This window comes from Neovison vison, chromosome 6 (genome assembly GCF_020171115.1).
Source record: "Neovison vison isolate M4711 chromosome 6, ASM_NN_V1, whole genome shotgun sequence".
In the NCBI taxonomy this organism is placed as follows: domain Eukaryota; kingdom Metazoa; phylum Chordata; class Mammalia; order Carnivora; family Mustelidae; genus Neogale; species Neogale vison.
Genome location: NC_058096.1, coordinates 199,354,515 through 199,377,865, shown reverse-complemented (window position 1 = coordinate 199,377,865; position 23,351 = coordinate 199,354,515). Strand labels below are relative to the sequence as shown.

Genomic DNA, 23,351 nt, shown 5'->3' with positions numbered 1-23,351 from the left:
ATGAAGAAAGTAGCTGTAATTAGAGTAATTTCCATGGAGGTTTGTAGGAAAAGGTATAACTCCACAAAATACCCAGGGTCCATTAGATTCAGATAGTGTATCCTTATGGAACATTCATGCCCTCTAAGCAACAGAATCTTTATTTCTTAATTCTGAGAAAACCTAGTCCTCCAAGAACCTAGTATAATATTTGCTCAGGTAAAGAATAAAATACCAGTATCTTCCTATCCTGATTTTCACTACTAGAAATGGAACAGATACTGTAATTCTCTGATAAACTCCTCACTGTCAAGACTCAATACTCATTCTCTGAAATGCAAGAACCAAAGAGATTTGGATATCTCACCATATCCTAACCTACCATCTAAACTTTCACTTCCTGAACTCTGGAATTAAACAAATTTTGATTATGAGGAATAGCTGTATTTCAAAACAAAACAAGAAATGTAAATACAAAAGTATATCCATATGTAGCAAATGTGCATGTGTATGTAGTGTGTATTCTAAGATGCCTAGCCTGAAGATTTCTAGCTGGTTAGTCAAAAAGTTATTATGTTAGGGGAGCCTGGGTGGCTCAGTTAAGCATCTGCCTTCAGCTCAGGTTACGAGTCCAGAGTTCTTGGATGGAGCCGCCCCCCCCCCCCCCGCTCCGGGGAGACCCTACTTCTCCCTCTCCCTCTGCCCCTCCCCCTGCTTGTGCTTTCACATGCTCTCTCTCTGTCCTTCAGATAAATAAAATCTAAAAAAAAGTTATTGTTAGGTGTCCACCAATTCATAAGTGTGTAAACTCTGCCTCTAAGTTTTGCATATAATTTGACTCTCCCACGCATAAACATATATGTAAACAATGAAATTCTACAAAGCCATTAAAAATGTAATTCTAAGTTCTGAAAATCATTGATACTAACCTCCATTTGACTACCTGGAAATTGAGGCTCAACAAAGTGAGGAGTAAAAAGAAGTCAACTGCTGAAAAACTTACTAGGTGGCATACCTGTGCAAAAAAACTTCCCCACTCTACTGAAATGTCCCATCAACATGTGAACATGAGCCCCTCTCTCTCCTCTGTAACTACCTCCTCTCTCTTCAGCTAAACTATGCATAATAGCATGAATTTTCTGTTCCTTCCTGAACCCATCACAACTGATGTCTGACCTAATCTCTGTATCTGAACTCTGTAAAATTGGTATCTGTTTAGGTATTATCTAGCAAACATCCCTTAAATCAGTCTCTTATATCATCATTCTTACCTTTCTCCTCCAACCCACTATCACCCTCTAATATAATGCCTCATCTCCCCTCTTCAGTTAGTTCTCTACAGAGTAACCAGATAAATTTCCAAAACACAGATGTGATCATGTTGCACACACAATCAAAACCTCATGCTACGGGGCGCCTGGGTGGCTCAGTGGGTTAAAGCCTCTGCCTTCGGCTCAGGTCATGATCTCAGGGTCTTGAGATCGAGCCCCACATAGGGCTCTTTGCTCAGCAGGGAGCCTGCTTCCCCCCTCTCTCTGCCTGCTGCTTTGCCTACTTGTGATCTGTCCCTCTCTCTGTCAAATGAATAAACAAACAAAACAAAACAAACCTCATGCTACTCCCTTTAAAACCCAATTGCTGGGGTGCCTGGGTGGCTCAGTGGGTTAAGTCTCTGCTTTAGGCTCAGGTCATGATCTCAGGGTCTTGCAATTGAGTCCTACATTGGGCTCCCTGCACAGCAGGGAGGCTGCTTCCCTGTCTCTCTCTGACTGCCTCTGTGTCTACTTGTGATCTCTCACTCTGTGTCAATAAATAAGTATTTAAAAAAAACAAAAACAAAACCCAATTCCTCTTAGGGTTACATCCAAACTTCCAATCACTTGAACACTGCCTACATAACGCTACAGGACACAGCCCCCTACACACTTTTCTAGCCTCATGTCCTACCACTTTCTCTCAACTACTCTAGTGTTGTTCCTTTATCTCTTTTCAACCTCACCAAGCATCTTGTTCTTTCTGAATCTTCAAATACAGGACTGTCTCTATTGAAACAAACCATATCTATTGGGGGAACTCCATTTACCACTGTGTCATCCAGAAGAATAGTCTCATTTTTTACTGAAGTATATATTCTGCATAAGAAAACGGTATTCAATAAGTATTTGTTGTCACAATCACAAAATACAGTAAAGACACTTCAGGGGGAACACTGGCTTGCAGAAGGTCTAGCATCATGGCTAAAGTAAACAGGCTACTAAAGGCCATAGTAAAACTGTTTGCTGAATAGCAGCAATAAAGACAGAGACCTTATGGTACTTTCAGAGTGCAAAAATGAAATAAACTGAAATAATATGATCACTTATTCAAATACTTATTTCTAAGGGAGAATGAGGAACATTTTAAAACCTTTCACTCACAAGTTTTTCTTTCTCTAGTTTTTGCAGTAAACTCTCCATGTTACTTCCAATTCTTGTTTTTTCTACAACTTCATAAAGGCTGCAATACATTCCATTCTTCAAAACTGTCATAAGAAAAAATACATAGTAAATATTCAAATCAAATCTGTTTTTTAGATATTTTAATAAAATTAAATTACTTACCTTCACTTGGACCTAAGTATGTTTCCTTATAAAACAGTGCTGGAGGAATTTTCTGCTTCAGATGATCAATACTCATAACTGTTTCAACATCTAACTTCTCAGGGCTGAAAAGAAATTGAAAAGACATGTTTGCCTTACCTGCATGTTTAACTCTAGTAATGTTATTTCCTTCCCCTTCCCCACTAGGCTCTTGGTGTAAAGCAGAGCATACTTATTAATATCATAGCTGATTCTAAAGAGGATTTGATATGGAAAACCCAGATATATACAGAAGTAGGAAAAAAGCCTGGCAATATCACCAACCTTCCATCTTTAAGCAAGAAGCTAATTCTATACCCCAATTTTATTAAACCAAAAAGGATAAAATGCTGTCCTTTTACTAAAGATAATTCAAGTATGAACTGTTAAAGTAATCTTCAAACATCCACGAAGGCCCATAATATTCACTGGAATGGTAGCAAAAGATCATTCTAGACCTTTCTATTCCAATATATATGCTGCAGAGGAATGAAAACAGTCTGTAAATTTTAACAACTCACCATATCAAAGCAGTTTCCAACAAAGAACTGATAACTTCTAAGTCTATCATATTCAAATTACTAAATGAAAAATATATCTAATTAGGAAAAAACGCTGAAAAAAATCACTTTCAAAATTTAAAATCACTCAGAAAAAGTTTTATGCCATAAATGTGTCTGACTATTTAGCCCACTCTCAAACCTAGAGAGAAAAGTACAGGGCTCACTTTGCCAATTAAGTCTCCCAAGTTGCCGATTTTTATAAAAAACAAATTGACATTTATATTCTTTTGGATCAAAGTAAAGTTTAAATAAAAGAATAAAAAGCAAAAGAAGAAACTTAATAATTAGCAACCATTAATTGCTATTTTCTGATAAAATAACATACTTACAGCTTGATAGGCAAAAAAGCACGAGTGGCTGACCTCAGAGAAATATAACACAAAAGCTTTCCTTTATTTAAAAGCTGTCCTTTCCACAAGGTGTAGTTAAATTTATCTAAATAAAAAGAGTAACACAATTCAGCCACTAGCAGCCCAGAAGCAAATACATGTTTTCTAGACAGAAATAAGGGAAACACATCTAGAAACAACGTTTAAGTAGAACAGCAGCAACAACAACGAAAAACAAAATGGACAAAAAACACCCATGACATTTCTATTTACAAGAGAATTCAAATATTAGGATTTTTGTTTCAGTATCTTTTCCCTTGCAGGGTTATTCCAGCTGCAAAAAACAACAAATCTATTTGTCTAAATGTCTTATCAGAAAGATGAAGAGCAAAGACAATATGTTTACTGCCCTCTTATTTCCCCCAAAGGAGACTATACTAAATCCAGTCAACTACATGAATTCCTATAGCATCTCATACCTCTATTCACTCTCTTTTCATTGTGGAGAAACTTGATGACAGAAAATGTCAGTATTGCTTTCATCTTCTCTAGGTCTTATAAATACTAAACCTCTGATAAATACAGTATTTTAAAAAGCTGAGTTGTGAAGCTTGTTTTATTTTTTACATTTATCAAAGTACTAAAATCCTTTGATCTATTGACAGTATCAGCAGCTTCTAAGAGAGACCTTATGCTTGAACAACCAAATGTTGAAGCTACATCATAACACAGCCTCACCTCCTTTGACGTTCCAGATTTTTGTTCATTATAAAAATAAAGCAAAACACTAATTTTTTACCATATGTACTTATTTTTTCAATTTACAAAACTAAAGAAAATAAAAGAATCTTACCTGCGTTTCTATCTGCATTGAAACTGTTAGCTCTATAAACAAATTAAAAAAACAAAAAAAGAAAAACATTATTCATCAGTAACAAGAAAGTTAACATTCAGGACCTTGACATAGTGCTTTTTTTTTTTTTTTTAAAGATTTTATTTATTTATTTGACAGAGAGAGATCACAAGCAGGCAGAGAGGCAGGCAGAGAGAGAGAGAAGGAAGCAGGCTCCCGGCTGAGCAGAGAGCCCGATGCGGGACTCGATCCCAGGACCCTGAGATCATGACCTGAGCCGAAGGCAGCGGCTTAACCCACTGAGCCACCCAGGCGCCCCCATAGTGCTATTTTTAATGGTATAATGTACAAGAAAATTAAGCCCTTCATCCAAGTAGGAAGAACATATTAACTACTTATTACAACATTTAACAGATCCAAACCTACATGAAGATCAATTACTTGTCTTAAATTACCATATCTGTCCAAATTTATATGAATAAATATTTTATATAATTATTTTTATTTTTTCCAAAAACAGCCATCACAGTCCATTAAAGTCTCTGTAAATTACTTTACTTTAGCGATGAGATTTGAAGATAACTTCAACATATATTTAAACCTATTTATTATTAAATGTTTATTATTAAATTAAATATTAAAAAGTAAACCTAGTCAATAAATATTTACTAAGCACCTATTATTTACCAGGCACAGTTCTAGGTAACAGGATTACCAGGATGAACAAAGCCCCTACCTTCACAGAGTTTACAATTTCGTGAAGAGAACAGATAACAATCAAAAATTAAATAAATAGTTTACCAGATGATGATGGCTTTAAGTGCCATGGAGAAAAGGAGAAAGAAACTAAGGGTATGGGGTTAAAAATAAAAATCATGTTAGACCTTGCTGGTAAGGTCACCTTTAAGGAGAGATCTGATAAAGTGTTAAATGTAAATGATGCCATGAATTGGGAAAAGAGAAAGGCAAATGCAGAGATCCTGCAGCAGAAGCATTTATGGCAGCATTCAACATACAGCAATGAGTTCAATCAATGCTCATTTTTAATGATACAGAGATCAAAGGAAGGACTCAAAGAAGCAGCAAAGAAAACTACTATTCCTGGAGGTATGACCTCATAATTAAGGGCTGGGTGCCTTTTAAAGATAACTACTGTAAAGGCACTAATGTAAATATATCATGGAAATCATAAATATAAAGCCATGAGAAAAATGAAAAATCACAAGTGTCTGGGTATCATATGAAATGCTACCTATGGCTATGGATGGATGGTTACCAGGGTTATTTGCTGACATGAAAAAAATGTGCTGGATCTCCAACCTAAATGAACACATGATTTGATCTGGAAAACAAATGAAAGGACTGACCTCAAAAACATATGTATTTCATGAAATGTGGCTTTTTAAAACAGTCCTTTTATATTAATAGGTATCAATTTTACCAACATTTTTCTGGAATCACCATATGGGAAAAAAATAACGGAAACTGTTTTATATTTGATCACTTTACATTAGAGCTTACAAGAAATCATGAGTGGTACTCAATTCAATAAAAATCAATCACCTAGAAGTTTTAAAAATTACCAATGCCTAGACTTCTTAATAAACATTTGATTTTTTAATTGTCTGAGGTGGAATTAGAGTATCTTTTATAGAAGCTCCCCATTTCTAGGAGAGCTAATACACAAAATTTCACTTTTAAAAACTACATTTTACTCAACTATGCAAAACTTCAGTATCAAGAGAAAAAGGATTAACTGGTGAGGGTTAAGTAAATTTTTGTATTTCCATATAAATTATGTTCTTCACACTGACCTTTTAAAAGTCATCATGAACACTCATGCATCTAATTAATTGCAAGGTAAGAAAAAAAATGGGAGAAAACAAAGAGTTCTTCCTAATTCAGCAAGGCAGAACACGTAAAATAATATTCGGGATGATGTAAAAAACTCCTAAGTCTTACCTTGATGAAGGCACAAACTTTGGAGTTTGTATATCATCTTTGTAAGTAAAAGACACAACCGCATATGGACACACATGTCTTGGTCTTCGCCTGAGTTCATCAAAGCTATACTCATAAAAATAATACTAAAAATAAGAAAATGCAAAATTAACTTCTGTAAGAAGGCAAGATGTACACAGGAGAATCTTTATTTGCCTGACTTTTGAGAAATACAACACCATGTAAAAGCACCTCTAACAGAAACTGTCTTTAAGCACTGCTTGTCAATTTTTTAAAAATAATCTGTACTTCATATTCATTTTATGATATAAAATATTCTACTTCTCTATCTTATCTATTTTAGATGCACTAATGGGTACTCTAAAAGCTTACTTCTGAAAAGCTGACCACTGGGAATGTGCAACATATCCCCTCATAAAAATGTTACAAATGGACATTTGTAAACTCCCAAGTCAGCCCAGAAAAGTCTATTTGATGCAAAAAAGTAAAATGCACAAAAGTAAAAAACACAATCTCAACCAAATCTAGCATTTTGTTCATTATTTTTTAAGATTTTATTTATTTATTTGAGTGAGAGAATGAGCAAGAGGGAAAGCACAAGCTGGGTGGGTGGGAGAGGCAGAGGGAGAAAGCAGATTCCCTGCTAATAAGCAAGGAACATGACGGGGGGCTTGATCCAAGACCTGAGCCAAGACAGATATGAGCCACCCAGGTACCCCTGTTCATTATTCCAAAAGAAAAACATATTCTTGGTTCCAACTGCAGACCAAGCAGCAAAGAGGAGGTGGAAGAGATTATGAACACAGGTGACAAAGGCAGCTAATTCTCTTCTTACTACCCATCTACTTCTCCCCTACACCTATTCACAATATTCATTAGGGTTTTGTGACTTGCAGACTAGTGATTTTCATTTAAAAAAAAAAGTCCTAGTTTACAAACAAAGCATTGTCCTTCAAAGTCCATTCCCTTGGGAAACTACTGATATCAATAATATTGTTGCTGCTCTAAAAATGCCTGAAAATTTTTTGGAAACATCAAGCTAGTTTACAAGTTCTGTTAGAAAAAACCTATTTAAAAGCTTCTGCATTCTCCAACTACTGTCCAAAAAGTAAAATCAAATGAGCCAGCCCAGATGACTCTGATGAATACAATTTTTGCTAAAAGCCCCCAACAATGTCTTGCCCACTCAGTCTTTGAAAAGAGTAAATTATACATCAATTAAAAAAAGTTTCACTTACAACTGAGTGTTTAAAAAAAAAGAACAAATTTTATTTTACATAAATAAAGTGAAGATTAAAGAAAGAAAAAAAAGAGCATCTCCAGAGGTGTTAGTGTACCACTCCTTTTCCCACACAATTCATCTGGCTATATACATTTTTTATACATTTGTTTAAAAAAAATAACATTCATTACTTTATACAGTAGCCTCTCCCATACATGCAGTTTCACCTTCCAGTTTCAGCTTCTGTGGTCAACCACAGTCCAGAAGCAGATGTTCCTCCCTTTGACAGTCAGGAGGTCAACAGTAGCCTAACACTATGGCTAGTGCCTACTGCCTGTACCATTCACCACACTTCATCTCATCACGCAGGCGTTTTATCATCTCACATCATCACAAGGGTGAATATAGCACAATGAGATTTTTAGATAGAGAGACCACAGTAATTTTGTAGTCTAATTGTTCTAATTTATTACTATTGTGATTAATCTCTTACTGTGCACTTAATTTATAAATTAAACTTTATCATGATAAAGTATGCAGGCATGGGAAAAACATAATATATACAGAGTTCAGTACTATCCACAGTGTCAGGCATCCACCAAAGAGCCTCAGAAAGTATCCCTGAGGATAAGGGCTGGGGGAGGACTACTGTAGTCAAAAATCATATAAAAGTATAATGACTGTAATTTGGCAAATACACACTTTTTTACTGTATATCAATTATATCTGAGTAAAGCATAAAATTTAATTCTAAGTTTGCATCTTAGAAAAATGTAAATTAAATAACACCTATCAAGTCAATAGTATAAAATGACATGAATTAAGGTAATTCAAGGGGCTTCAACTTTACCCCTTGAATTTTTAAGGGGATTTTATTAGGCAGATCTTTCTAGGCTGGAATTTAGGCCAAGAGAAGCCAAGGCTTCAAAATGAAATGAGGTGTTTGAGGACAACGATCATACAAAATGCCAAGTTCGAAGAAGAAGACTAAGAATCTCACTATTACTCTGTAAGTCTAGGAAGCCATAGTATGTTTCTGAGCTGTTTTGAAAACACTGAACAAAGCAATGAGAGACACTCTGGTAGTATTATATGGAAACCAGAGGTTAAACTGATGTGGTGGCAGAAGGTACAGAAAGGGAAACGATTTAAAGGATTTGGTGACAGATATGAAGTCATAACATTGAAATGAAACCAGGTACCTACCTGAGTAAGCTCATAGGCTCTGTAAGCCAAAAGCGATGTAATTCTATTGGCATTCTTTGACACATGACATTCATGCTTTGGTGTTGGGTCCAAAGCACTTTTATTTAATATAGATTCCAAACTTTTTACACCCATGGGGTCATATATACTCTTTATTTTACCCTAAAATAGACAAAACCTTTTAAGTTTAAGACTTAGAGTTTAAGACCTAAACTTAATTATTGACTATAACATATATATATGTTATATATATAACATTATAAAACATAGATCACCTATGACAACAGTTCTTTCCTTTAATACCTGGTAACACTCAACACCTTTTATCAATGTTGAAGCAGTAAAAAAGACAACCATGAAAAAAAAGTGCTGTTTGAATCTGCTTAACAAGGAAATAAAAATTTTATTTACAACACCATTCACTAGCCTAAGTGACATTACCAACATATTACTCTTTTCATTCTTTTCTTTGGAAGGGAAATCAAATAGATCAAAAATGGCACACCACTCTCAAAAATATATTAAACTAAGCAAGCTCTGAATTTAATCAAACTCCTACTAAACACAGGGCCAACTAAAATCCAAATCAAATGTTGTCCTTCATATATAAAATGTAAATGTTAAAATTACCTTCATTATTTTAAAAATAACAACATCGCCCACTGCCCCAGCTTCCAAAGGATTAGCTTGTAATAAATCAGCATACCTAGAAAGATAGATACCTAGCGAAGAGGGAAAAATTAAAGAATTTGAATAATGGCACACATACACATACGCACACACAAATTCCGGTTTTAACCTAATGATGAAAGATAAAAGGTATGACATATTAAAAAAAAAAAATAATGACAGTAAAGACAGCTGATATTTAACAAAGACAGAAATAGCAAAATCAAAAAGAACCAGAAAAAAGCAAAAACAAAAAGAAACAGAAAAAAAACAAACAAACCCAAATTTCTCAAAGTTACCAGGACTAGACTGACTTTAAGAAAGAAAAAAAAAAGAGAGGTAATTTTTGATCAATTTGAAGTATGCAAAATCAGAAACAAAGGGCAAAACTAGTTTTACATTATAGAATCTGAAACTATCCTCTTCTAGGAACACAACAAGGCATACATGAATTTCAGGAATGCAGCAAAATTAAATAATGTAAGTTCAAGTGGCAACTTAATAGTAGATAAATGGGGGAAAAAAAAAGATTACCCATGGAAGGACTGCCAAGAATTGTTATTTTGGACTGGCCCACCTGTAATCCTTTTTCACATATGCTTTGGACCTAAATAAACAAAACAGTTCATCTCACAATCATTACATTAAAAACATGAAAAGATAATTTGTAAACTTGCTCTAAATAAAACCCAAGCTTCTAAACTATGTAGGTTCTACATTAAGGAATTTTATATATATGACAGTTTATAACTAAATATCAATGTGAAACTGGCTTATGCTTCCAATGTAACCATAGCTAGAATCCATTTTCGTTTATACTAGGTGTGACAGATAGTCAAAATTCATGCCACTCACATATATAAACTTCCCTTTTAGAGAGAATTAGAACTGGCAAAATATTTAAATAAAAATTCCATCTAAACATCTTCAATTGAAGGAGAAAAAAATGGTTCCCAGCACATATAACAATATAGAAGATAATCTATTTTAAAGGGAAGTTTATTCATTATCAAGCACATCCTAAGAAAAGAAAACAGGTTTGGTCAGAGCATTGAAAAGCAAACTTAAAGCAAAAGCACATTTGAAAAGTAAATCACATGACAATGAAATACCTTGCCATACTAAATCATTTCTTCCATTTACACATCATATCATTTATACTAATTTATAAAATACCAGTTTATAATTATCAAGTGTATTCTTACATTGCAAAACTAGTAATTTACAATGGAAACATCTTCAAATCGTTTACGAGTTCACTCACCTGGTATCGATCAACCATAAGAAATGCATAGGATTCTGAAAGTTCTTTATCTAAACGACCATCAAACTTCAGTTCTCTTCGCTTTTCTGTGAACTAAACAAAATTAAATCTATAAATTTAGATTTAACTCCTTAGTATGTGATTATGTCTTTCAAGCTAAGAGCTTCAGTAATTTTATTCCTAAGAAATCCAAAATATAACCAAAGTAGAAATTGTGTTTTCTCTCCTTGTGATTTCTGTGCTTCAATTTTTTTCCTCATTCTAACTAGCTCTTTACCTCATAATAATCAAATAAGCATCTAATGTTTATCAATTTTAACTAAATTTCTATTAAAATTTTACCACATTCCAAATCTCCCACAAATTTTTAAGTTCATGTTTTAGTTACCTTTGGATCTCTCAGTTTACTTAACATGATGAACTGCATACAGTAGGTGATTTAATAGATCTCTGCTGAATGCCCAACTTTTGGACTATAAACTCAATTAGAACATGGAAAAGGTTTCATTTCTTTATAACTATAGCCTCAATGCCAACTATGTAAGACAAGCTCCGTATGTATTGCCAGGATAAAAAAAGCGACTTTGTCTAAGTATAACTAAACTACAAGTCATCCAAAACTGACTTGGACTTTTAGATACACGGAAACAGATACATATTCAAACTATGGAGCTCACATCTAACAGATTTATATGCAGTATTCAGGCCATTACTGATGTTCAGTAATATGATTAATCTATCATTAGAGTAAATTTTCATTTAAAATTAGTAAATACCCCTATCATACCATGAAACCACAACAAACTATCAAGGTTTTAATTTTCTTGGGGGAGCCAGTAACTTCAGATTCCCTCAAAACTCAATTCTGGTAGCATTGGGTTAACCAACACACAAAAATAAAGAATTAATAGTATTTCATGTGCATTAGGGAACAATAAACACATAAAATATTGCTAAACATCTCATTTATATTACCTCAGAATTATGCATTCTGGCTTTTCCTAAAAATATTCTAAATATTAAAATATTCTAAATTTGTACTTGAAACTTAATACTTTGTTTATACTTTGTTTATACACTAAGAATTTCTACTAGTGATATTAAGAGAATTCTACTCCTAGTCGGTAACTGGGGAAAAAAATTAAGCATATCTTTAAAAAATACACATTTGATTTCACTAATTATCTTCCAACTGAGACATAATACGGATTATAAATTTCATTTAACAAGCACTTAAAAGAGCAAAGGGCCTTATAAACTTATAATTAAGCCATTATACAGTAAGCTATTCCTATACTTAAGATTAATTTTTATTAAGTTATTTTACATAATTGAACATGAATTTATCCAGATAAATAGTGATACATCAATATTTAGAAGAAAAAAAAACTTGTTCTCCTTTCCATAATTTGGCTTTCCTAAGAATAAGCATTTTTAAAGAAAAGGAACATAAACCAACTTCCAGGCTATTAACTGGTTCTAAAGAATCTTACAATAAGCACAATTTAAAACATACCTCCTTTTCCAAAAGTTCATTATGTATCAAGCAAGCACGTTTGTAGTTAAAATTTGTTACCGAGGTTGGTTCAAGGTAAGATGAATGGAGAATATTTAGAACATCTTCGAATTCTCGAGAGCCTGGAGTTAATGGCTGAAAAAGTGCTAAAACAACAAAAAAATTAATTTTAACATTATTCCATCTTAAATGTAGTCTCTTAAATTTTGTGGTTTTTATAGAACTTTTAAGAGAAGTTGAAAAAACAGCACCAAAGTTATCTTGTGATATTCAAAAGAAATACTTATTAATTCACTAAAAGAAAATTACAATCAGTTGTCTACATTAATGGACCAGTTTCTTCAGCAATGAGCATCTGTCATTACAGATGAAGATGAGGTTACAGTTTTCCAAACCTTAAGAATGCTACATTAGGCAAGCTAAATTGCTTTAAACTCTCACAAGAAAGAACCTGTACACATCCTCAACTTGTCTCCATTTCTATCTTATGTTACACTGAAATAGTATGTCTAGGATATTTCAGCAAACTAAATGTTTACAGCATAAATGAACGCATAAAAACATTTAAGACACTTAGGTGTCCATAAAATTATTCTATTTTGTTTTTAGAACTAAAGTTAGAATAAAATATGCTAGATCCATTGGCTTCTTGTATTACCAACAAAGTAGTAGAACATTTGTTATGAAAACATAGTAAAACAGAAAGATGTAGAGCTTTGGAGTCAAGCCTGGACACAAATATCAAATCTAGCATTTATTAGCTTTGTGGGAGAGTCTGGGTAATCAACCAAAAAAAAGCTCAGTTCTCTCATCTATAAAGAACCCTAGTCATCCTAATAACCACTAAATTCTACATTCCACACATGAGACAACACATGGAAAAACCTCTAAGCACAGCATCCAGTATAAGGACAATAAAATTGTTTATTCTCTCCCTCCTAAAACTATTCCACACCCCCACTTAATTTTTAAAATACTTAAAGTCAAATATCCAATTTTTTCGATTACTGGTCTAATAATTTCAAATTTCCACTTCATGCATGAAATAGTTTAACTTACTAATAAATTTCAAAAGTCTAAACATATAAATGCTTCCCAAGCCAAAAAAGGAACAACTTATATTTAACTGTATATAGAAGTATCCATAGAACTTACGTAATACTATATTTACCTTAACTTCTTTTGAGATACTATTTCTCGACAGTCAATAAATGTCAGTCAAAATACTTTAAGGCTACTACTAAAAATAGTGTTCTGCTTATACATATTCTTAAAGATACTAGAGAGCAGCTAATAAACTGTTTACTATTTTTATATATAGCTTTAAAGGACATGATGTCAAATATCTATCCATACATCCATTTACCACACTGAGTATATATTACAAAAGTGTCTTTAAAAATGTAACATTCAATAATAAAATGTATATAAACAGTTCCTACTACTTTGGGATCCCACATTAAAGCAAAGAGAAAGCCAACATACTTATGATGCAATAGACACTAACTAGGGATAAGCAGGGGGAAAAAAATCACTCAAAAAAACAATACTATTAAAAAAAAACCATACTATTAAATATAAAAATATGTCCTAAATATAAATTTGTAGATGAATATACTCAATAATCTATTAATTGTTAAGGTCCACAGGATCAAGAACTGTATCTGCTTTGTTCCTTACTCTATCATATGCCAATAGCTAGAAATGTGAGCACTGGCCCCCAAGTAAGTTGAATTAAAATTAAGTTAGTAAAGAAAATAAGAAAAACTTTGTCAAAGATTTTTTTAAAAAACTAAATACAAATATATTCTACAACTACCGAAGTATCACTGCTATCATCTTAAGTCTTACAAATTCAACAATTAATATGTAAAACAAAATGAAAGCTTAAGAGAGGAAGAAATACAGCCTCATTCAAATCTGTTTTACAGAATGTGGTAGAAAAAAACATCTTTGTGACTGTTCCCAAGTAAATTGGGAAAAACTTGGCAATGAAAACAGCATGTGGAATAGTCTTTATAGGCTTTCACATCCAAAATGAGTTAAGTATGATTTTAAAAATTGGGTTTTATGAAGGTCTGATTTTTGTTTTTAACAAAGTGACTTCAGACATCTAAAATGCTCCCCCCTAAAGTACCATATGGCTTTAAACGTCTATGAAATTTTACATGCTTACATAAATTATTTTACTTTGTTAAGCTGTCCCAATACTACTTCCAGTATTGATCTAATCACAAATGAAAAAAATAAATTATATAAACTTATATAGAAGTTAACATTCCAATTCTCAGAGAAGTACTAAACAGTTTTTTTATTCCAAGGTATGTCCTAGAGTCATGTAAATGTACTCAAGTGGACTGACGGGCGGGGGAAACTATAGATGAAAATAGAGAAAAAAAATGCATATGTCCTAGGTATTTTATATTTTAAAAGACTCTTTTGGCTTTACTACTTAGGCAAGTTATAATTTTCCCCCCTCCCAGTCATCATTTCTACAAAAATAATTTAACTATTTTTAAGGATTTCAAGTCAATGTGCTGATAATAGTTTAACAAGTGTATGTTCTGAATGTACATTCTCTCACGGCCTATTTTATACTTAATAATCCTCAACACTAAACATCCTTTGGTCACTTCTCTTAAAGAGAACACATATGTATCATAATCTTAATTATGGGTCATTATCTGAGGCAGCAGTAAACAACCCTGCAATTAACCCAAGGGGGAAAAGAACATTTTATACAGTAATTATTTCACTTAAAGTATCCAATATATTTTTCTCTGGATTCTGACAATTACTGAGTCTAATCACTAGCAGGTCATTATTACTATGCAGATACTATACTAAGTGCTTTACATGCATTATCTCATTTAATCATTAAAAACCATCCTATTAAGTTCTATTATACCCATTTCACAAATGAACCTAACAGCTAACAGCTAATATGGCCCAATGTTACATAGTTAATGAATAAACAGGGCTGGTAGGATGAAAATTCAGGCTGCCTAGCTCCAAATCTCGTATCCTGAGGTCTAAGTAAAAGTCAAGATTTATGTATGTATATACAAGAGCTGAAACTAATTACAGAGCTGGAAAAATTAAATTGTTTCCTCATTTTAGATCAAGAAATCATATAGAAAACACTTAGACACAAGAAATTAGGTGTGAAAGGAAAAGAACTTGACATCCAGGATTATGCTTTCTACCTCATGTGTCTTCTGTCAAATCTCTTTTCTCATTTCAATACATTTAACAGGACCAAAAGCCATCAGACTTTTTTTTTTTTTGGTTTATAAAGGTTAACAGAAGTAACAATAGTTCCTTCACACATTAAGAAACATATTGCTTATTTACAGGATTTCTATCAAATACATGTCAGACACATGGATAATGAGTTGACTTACATAATTCATAAGGCTTCCTTAATGACAAAATTGATTATAGATGTTTTATGGAACTCAAAAGCAGATTTAGAAAGACATTAGGAAATTATAATTCAGACAAGGAAAATGACTGTATCACAGAATTAGAACCAGAATTCAGGTCTCCTGACTTCATATTATCCATACTATCACTTTTTTTTTTTTAAATTGGTAGCATACAAAACATACTCAATTTAATGTTCTATTTAAGCAGCTGGAATGGACATAAAATTTAGGTCACAAAACAGCTTGGTTCCTTAGTCAAAGGAACATTTCTTCCAATTACTTTTACCAATTTACTTAGCCATGTATTAAGATGTGCATATGTAAAAAAACATATATACATATATGTAAAAACAAGCTAACTTTTAAAATAAAAGACCACTGTTACTAAAACATATAAATAAAACAATGTGAACTACACATTCCAATTTAAAGTGATTCATGGAAGAAAAGGAAACAGCCAAAAGTAGGCTCTGGATCATGTGTGTTCTGTAATTCTCTGAATCTCTCTCTCTACTGGTACTGATTAAAATACAACAAATATCCATGTTCTTCCCAGTAACTTACTTGAAAGGTTTTAAAAATCATTTTTCTTCAGTCTAATAAAATTGCTAGACTTAATACCTGTGGAATGGAGGTTTCATCTCTAATCAAGATTGAACATACTGGGGTGCCTGGATGCCTCAGGTCATGATCCTGAGGTCCAGGGATCAACCCTAGCATAGGGCTCCCTGCTCAGTAGAAGTTTGCTTTTCCCTCTCCCTCTGCCCCTCCCTTACCCTCTGGTGATCTAATAAAGAAAATCTTCAAATACATATACACACACATACATACATTTAAAATAGCGCAGAAAGGAAAAGAGAGACAAGTACAAATATGAAAACTGTTGACTTTTTCTGGCTTGGGGAATAAGTCAAAGAAAATTTTACTTCTATTACTTAAAACATAAACACACCGATCATATGGGTGACTAGATTCTGCCTATACTTCCCTGCTTATTTCTATATAGGGAAATCTATAGTACTTAGAATCCAATCATCCATATACAACTACTAAACACCATGCAAATATCCTTAAAGGAGACTTTGCCCCAAAATCTTCAAAAAGACAACTGCAAATTTTGTGGGAAAAGATGGGTATCGGGGAGGAGAACTAGCCATTAATTCTGCTAGACTAGACCAGTATGGATGCGGGTATATAAGTAGTCAGTCTTGTGCCCCACAGAAAACATTAACCAATAAAACACTTTCCAGAGAGTGAATCATCACTATTTCATTCCCCAAAAACTTTGGAAGGAAAAATTATATCAAATTACCAATTTTAACTTGCTTGTAATGACTTAAAGAATTAATAGATTTTAAAGTTAAAAAAAAAAAAAAGGCAAGAGTTAAACATCTACTGACAAAATGCAATTGTACAATTTGGTTAAAAGTCTTAACAATGCCTCTTTACACTACAGAAAACAGCCCAGCCAATTAACACCACAACATATATCAAAGAGTAAATTTTACTCTTTCAGTCAATAGTTACATCACTTAATCTGTCACTACTGATTAAATGTGTTCATTTCATAATGAACGTTAAGTTCTGAATCTCAAAATACCCCAGAGATGAAGATATACTAAATATTTCTAAACACAACAGAGGTTAAAAAAATTTTTAATAGATCAGATCAAAAGCTAACAAAAACACTTGTATCACAAAAAAAGACGACTTGCTACAGTTTGAGTAGTGGTTAAGTACTATACACCGAAGTTCAAATTCCAACTCTACCTTTTACTAGCTGTATGACCTTGAGCAAGTTAATTGACTTCTCATTACTTTGGTTTCCTCATCTGTAAAATGGAGTATCTACTATGCAGAATTGTTGAGATTTAGTATGTACAAATTGCTTTAAACAATGCCTACAACTTACTAATAAACACCATAAAGTGTTTGCCAATATTATTAATTAGAACGGAGGTATTCTGGATGTTATGCTATTGTCAAGACCAAAAAAAAAGAACTTGAAGTCAGCGAGTCATACTCACACAGTACTTAAGGTATCAAAAATAATCAAGTCATAATGTTAAATTTCACTGGAAAAGCATAGTTACAAGCACAGGTCTGCCATATTAAAATATGGATGCAAAAGAATTTTTGATGCTGAAAGGTTCAGAGGCATCTACTGAAAATGATCTAATATTCGTAAGTGACTCACATGACCACAACTAAAATCTAGCCAAATCTGGTACACAGTGATACCTTTCAGGAGGTGATTTGGGGATGCAGTGTGAAACTAGCAGCACCTGCCATACTATTTCTGACAAAGCATTTTTTTAAATGATGGGAAAGTTCAATTTTCCTATTAAATTCTATCACCAAGCACTAACTATTTTCAGCTTGGACAGGATAAAGTTCATGGTGGTAAAATAGCTGCTTATTTAACTTTTAAAATCTCTAATTAAGTTGTTACTGCATCATTGAACAGCTGCTTACTGCATAAATTATTTTCACTAAACATGAAAAAAGTCTAGTGTGTTTTATAACCTCCTGGACAAGACAAAGGTTGACAATCTTTTGCTTCTAAGTGAAAACAGAAAACAAATTTTCCCCAAGGGGCATCAGACTCAGGGGAGAAAATTAGGTTTTAGATTTCCTAATTCCTCAATTATGTTCACTTTTAGTGTGTTCAAATAAAGCCTATTTTACAGCAACCTCTGGATTTAGCTAACTTAAAAAACCACATGTAAACACAATGCCTTTCAACATTTCCTGGTGATCACCTTCTCTCGCCTCAAACCAAACTATGAGGATTTCTACAACATTCTGGTCCTATCAAAAGTTAAGAGATGGTAAATCCATGGTTTAAGATGTACCATAAACCATACTCTTGGGCACTTAGAAGAAAAAAAAATTAAAAGACGAAAAAAATGGACTTCAAAGTTTTATTAAGCTAGGCACAAGAAAAAAAGCTCAATCTCCTACCTCCTTAACAGAGCCCACCTGAATGTACTTTCAACCTATTCTCTGCCAATTGGTAATTTAGGTTGAGCATCTGAATTTCCTCATATAGACTCTACCATTCATCTTAACTAAATAAACCAAAGAATTGACAGCCCTGACCTTTACAAGTATCCTCCTGAACTCTAAAATACATTAATTCACTTAATAAAAAGATATTTCTAGAAACATTCCTCACGCTAGCGGGCAAAGGTAACTTCATTTTTGTCAACATCGTTTCTCACACCAAGGATTTCCTTGGCTTTTTCATGGAAATAGAAATTAACAGTTTGACTTTATTTGTATCTTATGGGTAATAGGCTCTAACAATTTCAGTTGTGCAAATGGAGATGGGTAAGCAATGGAAAAAGGAAGCTCATGCTTAATTCAAGATTCTAAGTCTTTACACTAAGATTTAAATTACAAATTTAAAATGTTTCTGCAAAAAAAAAAAAAAAAATCCTTTAATTTTCCAAAAAGTTAATCATGAAAAACTGAGCCACGCAGTAAAACAAAACAAATTTTAAACTGACTAAATCCAGAATATCCTAAAATCACTGGATAGTCAAAAATAGTATAATAGAAAACGGTAATACTAATTTTGATCTCCATTAGAAATGTGTCTTAATATAGCATTAAATTTTAAAAAAGGTTAAGAGTAGTTCATGTAACTGTTCTTATATTGGTTCCACTATCTAGACTGGCCTTTTTAAAAAACAAACCAAAACAAAACAAAAAAAAAACAAAAACAAAAACTGAAGTCTTCGTTTGCAAGATCAAGTTGGTGACTCTTGGGCATAATCGAACTTCAATTTTTTTTCCACAGGGAAATTACTGCACCAAGAACCTACCTTCCCATTCTTCGGAAATACAAGAGAAAACATACTAAAGTTTGGATTTAAAGAGAAAGACCTATATAATCTAACGCCTCGAAAACAAGGGGAAAATTCTATATGGAAATGAGGTGTGATGGAAAATACCAGTGTGCATGGATCACATCTAATGGAGATTTCTAAACAAGAGGAGACGCTGACATCGAGCAAATTTCAAGTAGACAGAGCTGAAGAATTTCCAAAGGGAGAAGCACTTGTGGTCCTCTGAATGCAATGGCCTTGGAGAAAGCCCCAGAATCCATGGCCAAGGGCTATTTCCACAGTGAGACTTGTCAGAAGCATCCTTAGGAGGACACACCAGCTTCTGTGCCTTCAGGGGCTGGGAGGGAGGGGCGCCGAGCACCATCTTTCCTCTCTGGGAGCTGCAGCCTTACGGACAAGCTACTTCCAACTTCCACGGGGACAGGGGGAGCAGGGGAGCGTGGTTCCACCGCTTTCCTCTCGCACCAGGCGCAGCAGCTGGGTGGCCGTGGCAGTGAGGGGAGAGGCGGCTGGCGCTGCATGCGTGTTTACGTGTCTCGGATGGGTGTGGGAAGAAGAGACAGAGAGGTTCTAATGAAAAGATGGAGGGGAGAGAGAAAGAGGGGTTGGGGAGGAGGGGAAGCACCACCTTTCTTTTCTCTGCTCTTCCTGGGGATCTGAAAACTCCTCCTAACGGGTCTTTCGGGCTCTTCGGGGCCTTTGAGGAGAGCGGCCGCGCCCGCCTCAGACGAGTCCTGAGGCTGCTCGTGGCTGACGCTCGGGGCGGCCGAGGCCGCAGCGGTTTCCTCAGGCCCGGCGCCGCCGCCGGGCTCCGCGATGCTGAGGCCGCCGCCGCCGCCATTTTGTGGGGAGGACTCAAGCTCCGGAAGCGCCTGCTTCATCTCGTCGTCTCCGCCGCCGCCACTTTCCCAGCTCGCGTCCGTCGGCGGAGAGGCCTCCGTCTCCCCAGCAGTCGCCATCGCGCCGGCGTGAGGAGCTCCGGGAAGCTTCTGCCGTCAAGGTCGGCGGGGGTGGGGGGAAGGGGCGGCGGGCCGGCCTCGCCACCGAGCTGCTCTCAGCCCACCCACCCCCTTCCCCCCGTGGCCGCTGGTCGCGGTCCCGACCCAGCAGCCTCTCGGGGGCCCCAAAGCTGGCGCCCCAACCCCGCCGCCCGGCCCCAGGAGCCGCTCCTCGCTCGGGCAGTTCTTCTGCCGGCCCCCGCCACTCAACGTGCTCGCGTCGGGGCCGAGAGGGGGCGGGCCCGCCGAGGGCCGCTCCGCCAATGGGGGTGCGGCGCCCGCCTCCGCGTGTGAGGATAGACGGCGCAGAGGGGGCGGAGCCTCGGGGCGACCGAGCCCGCCAAAAGGGGCGACGGCAACGCCCTGCTAATATCTCGACGCCGCGGACCGCTTCGGGGTGGACAGAGTTTAAGGCGAGCTGCAAATCCCGGGACAGCGCCTGACCAGCGCTGCAGGGGAGGGAGGTGCGCCTGGACAGGTCCCGCGAGTCCAGGCGTCGCCTGTCGTAGTAAGATAACCTATATCTCCGCGCATGAGTTTGCTCCTCCAAAAGAGGACTCAAGCAGTGCATGCCGGAGGAACTCAGCTCTGTGAAATATTCACGTGCATATGTGGGCCTGGAGAGGAGATAAGACAATGGACTACAGCGATAAAACCTGAATGCCTCCGAGCCCCGCCATCTGCCTTTCCCACGGGATCTTGCATCTTTTCAATACATTCTCCCCGCCCCCTTTGACCTTCAAAGGTTAGAACCAGTGGCATGCTTCCAGCCCATAGTCAATACCTGGGATCCTTAAATGTGACTTCACAGCCTAGTGTTAACGGAATTTGGTTCTGGGGAACTTAAAGGGAGGGAGAGGGGTTGCTGGCTTCTAGACTTTTTTCGTTTGATGTTTTGAGTTTTCCTGTATATACTAAAGAAATCTAGAAGCTTACGGCCACATTAAAAGATACACAGCAGGTGGTCGGTCGCTCTCCCTTAAAACAATTTGTCAAGAGGAAGTCGTTTTAAATACTTGATGCTAACTAAATCGAAACTACTATCATGGGTTATCTTGAGTGTAGACAGTATTCACGGGGTGCGTTCTGTATGCCAGGCACTGGACAAAGCAGTATACATGCTATAATCTCCATTTAATCCTCACAACAACAGATATCAGGAAGATCTCTTATGCACAATTTAAATAAGTGTTGCAAGACATTGAACAATTTAATAAAATCAGAATTTGAAACCAGATCTATTTAACTCCGACAGAGTACTTGCCCTTCACTGCTTTTTCTAAAACTTAATCTTCACAGCAGGACTGCACCTTTAATGAATTTTGTGGATGAAGAAATGAGGATAGATATTTTGCTCAGTCTCCAAGCAGCAGGATCAGGATTGAGACCCAGATCTCCATTTTCAAATTCCAGCTGTCTCCCTAGGAGCTGACTGACCAAATCTATATAATTATAATAAAACCCTGGGCCTTGCCACCTGGGTACTACTTGAAGAGCATTCCCCAAGAGCAACAGGAAAGTCAGATTCCTATGTCCCATATTAAATAACATCTCAGCTAATATGGAAAAGCTAATCAAGCTTGGCCAATCTATTTGCATCAGCTCTGTAAATCATAGAAACGTGAGTTTCAAACAATCACTCCTTTTATTACATGGTTAATGTAAAAACCTTTTTAAATACTGATGAAAACACTAGGGGCTATGTTGAGACAAAACACTACATTATTTTAAGTTAAAAATAACCTTTTAAACTTGGGGAAAGAGACTTTACTTAATATAAAAGAGGCTATAGAAGATCAGAAACTCAGATGTTGAGTTCTCCAGATGGTAACTCTCTTTTTTGTTGGTTCATTAAAGGCATCCCTACAAGCTCATTTTTATAAGATTTAAAGATAAGTAAGCCCTAACTGAAGGCTGGTGCCATTACTCAACTAACAGTCTTTTGTCATTTGCTCAGCAAAAGCCAACTTTACCTGGAAAGTAGAAACCCTTAGGCTATGAATAAGGCAAAAACCCTTAGGCTATGAATAAGGCAAATAAGGTTGTTGGTAGAGTACCTAAAACTAGGCCAGAGAAACCATTTTTACAGAGATTGAATCTTAAATTTTGTGAGGACCAAATTTTTTCCGTTCTAAAACATTTATTTAAAAATAATTTTAGTAAATTTATCATTATACCTTATAGGGTAGAAAAAAATCGGGAATTTCTAACATATAATTTTAACTATTCAGTTATAGATAGCAAAAAGTTTTAGGTTTAGTTGGATGACATTTTGAATATTCAATATCAAAGATATTTTTTAATTGCTTACTGGGAGCTAAGCACTGCTATGCACTGAGGATGTAATGGAAGCAAATGGACATGGCTACCTCCTTTGAGTTTACAGGTAAGTGGGGAATATATGTAAATTAGGATCTATGGTGATGGCTAAGCAGAGACAAAGAATCAACTACAAGAAAGGGATAGAGGGGGCATAAATTTGCTAAATCCTACCTATCTCAGGAAAATGAACACAGTAAGACAGGCTATCCATATGTGTTTTTATATATGCATGTACATATACATATATATATATGTTTATGTACACTAGACAGTATATATATTTGGTAGTAGTGGGGGAATGCAAGTGGTGGCGCCATTACAGATGTTCATGGTTCTGGAACAAGGGCTATCAACGGTTAAAAGTATAAAACTTATGTTGTCCCCTACCCACAGGAATGAACAAAACAATAACACAAAGAACATTAGAGAACAATATGAGACAGTATATAATTAAATATCCAGGGGCCATAATCACCTTTTAAAACTTTGAAACACAAAAAAATAACTCAGTTCAACTTCTCGTTTTAAAAATAGGGAAAGACAGTGGCCCAAGATCACACTGCCAGCT

General features: G+C 35.5%; 1 protein-coding gene across 4 annotated transcripts in view; it reads right to left on the bottom strand.

The window, feature by feature from the left end:
- Positions 1-20,575, bottom strand: part of TASOR (transcription activation suppressor) — a 51,789-nt gene extending 31,214 nt beyond the window's left edge. For 3 of the 4 annotated variants that reach the window (XM_044253335.1, XM_044253336.1, XM_044253338.1), the window contains exons 1-11: positions 20,092-20,575; positions 12,182-12,327; positions 10,666-10,758; positions 9,936-10,008; positions 9,363-9,454; positions 8,733-8,894; positions 6,305-6,429; positions 4,343-4,374; positions 3,490-3,595; positions 2,580-2,683; positions 2,397-2,500 (exon numbers count right to left, since the gene is read on the bottom strand). In XM_044253335.1, coding sequence (XP_044109270.1) covers positions 2,397-2,500; positions 2,580-2,683; positions 3,490-3,595; positions 4,343-4,374; positions 6,305-6,429; positions 8,733-8,894; positions 9,363-9,454; positions 9,936-10,008; positions 10,666-10,758; positions 12,182-12,327; positions 20,092-20,422 — 1,368 coding nt within the window. In that variant the 5' untranslated portion in view covers positions 20,423-20,575. The remainder of the gene's footprint in view (positions 1-2,396; positions 2,501-2,579; positions 2,684-3,489; positions 3,596-4,342; positions 4,375-6,304; positions 6,430-8,732; positions 8,895-9,362; positions 9,455-9,935; positions 10,009-10,665; positions 10,759-12,181; positions 12,328-20,091) is intronic. The other variant, XM_044253337.1, reaches the window with a different exon arrangement.
- Positions 20,576-23,351: the final 2,776 nt, after the last annotated feature.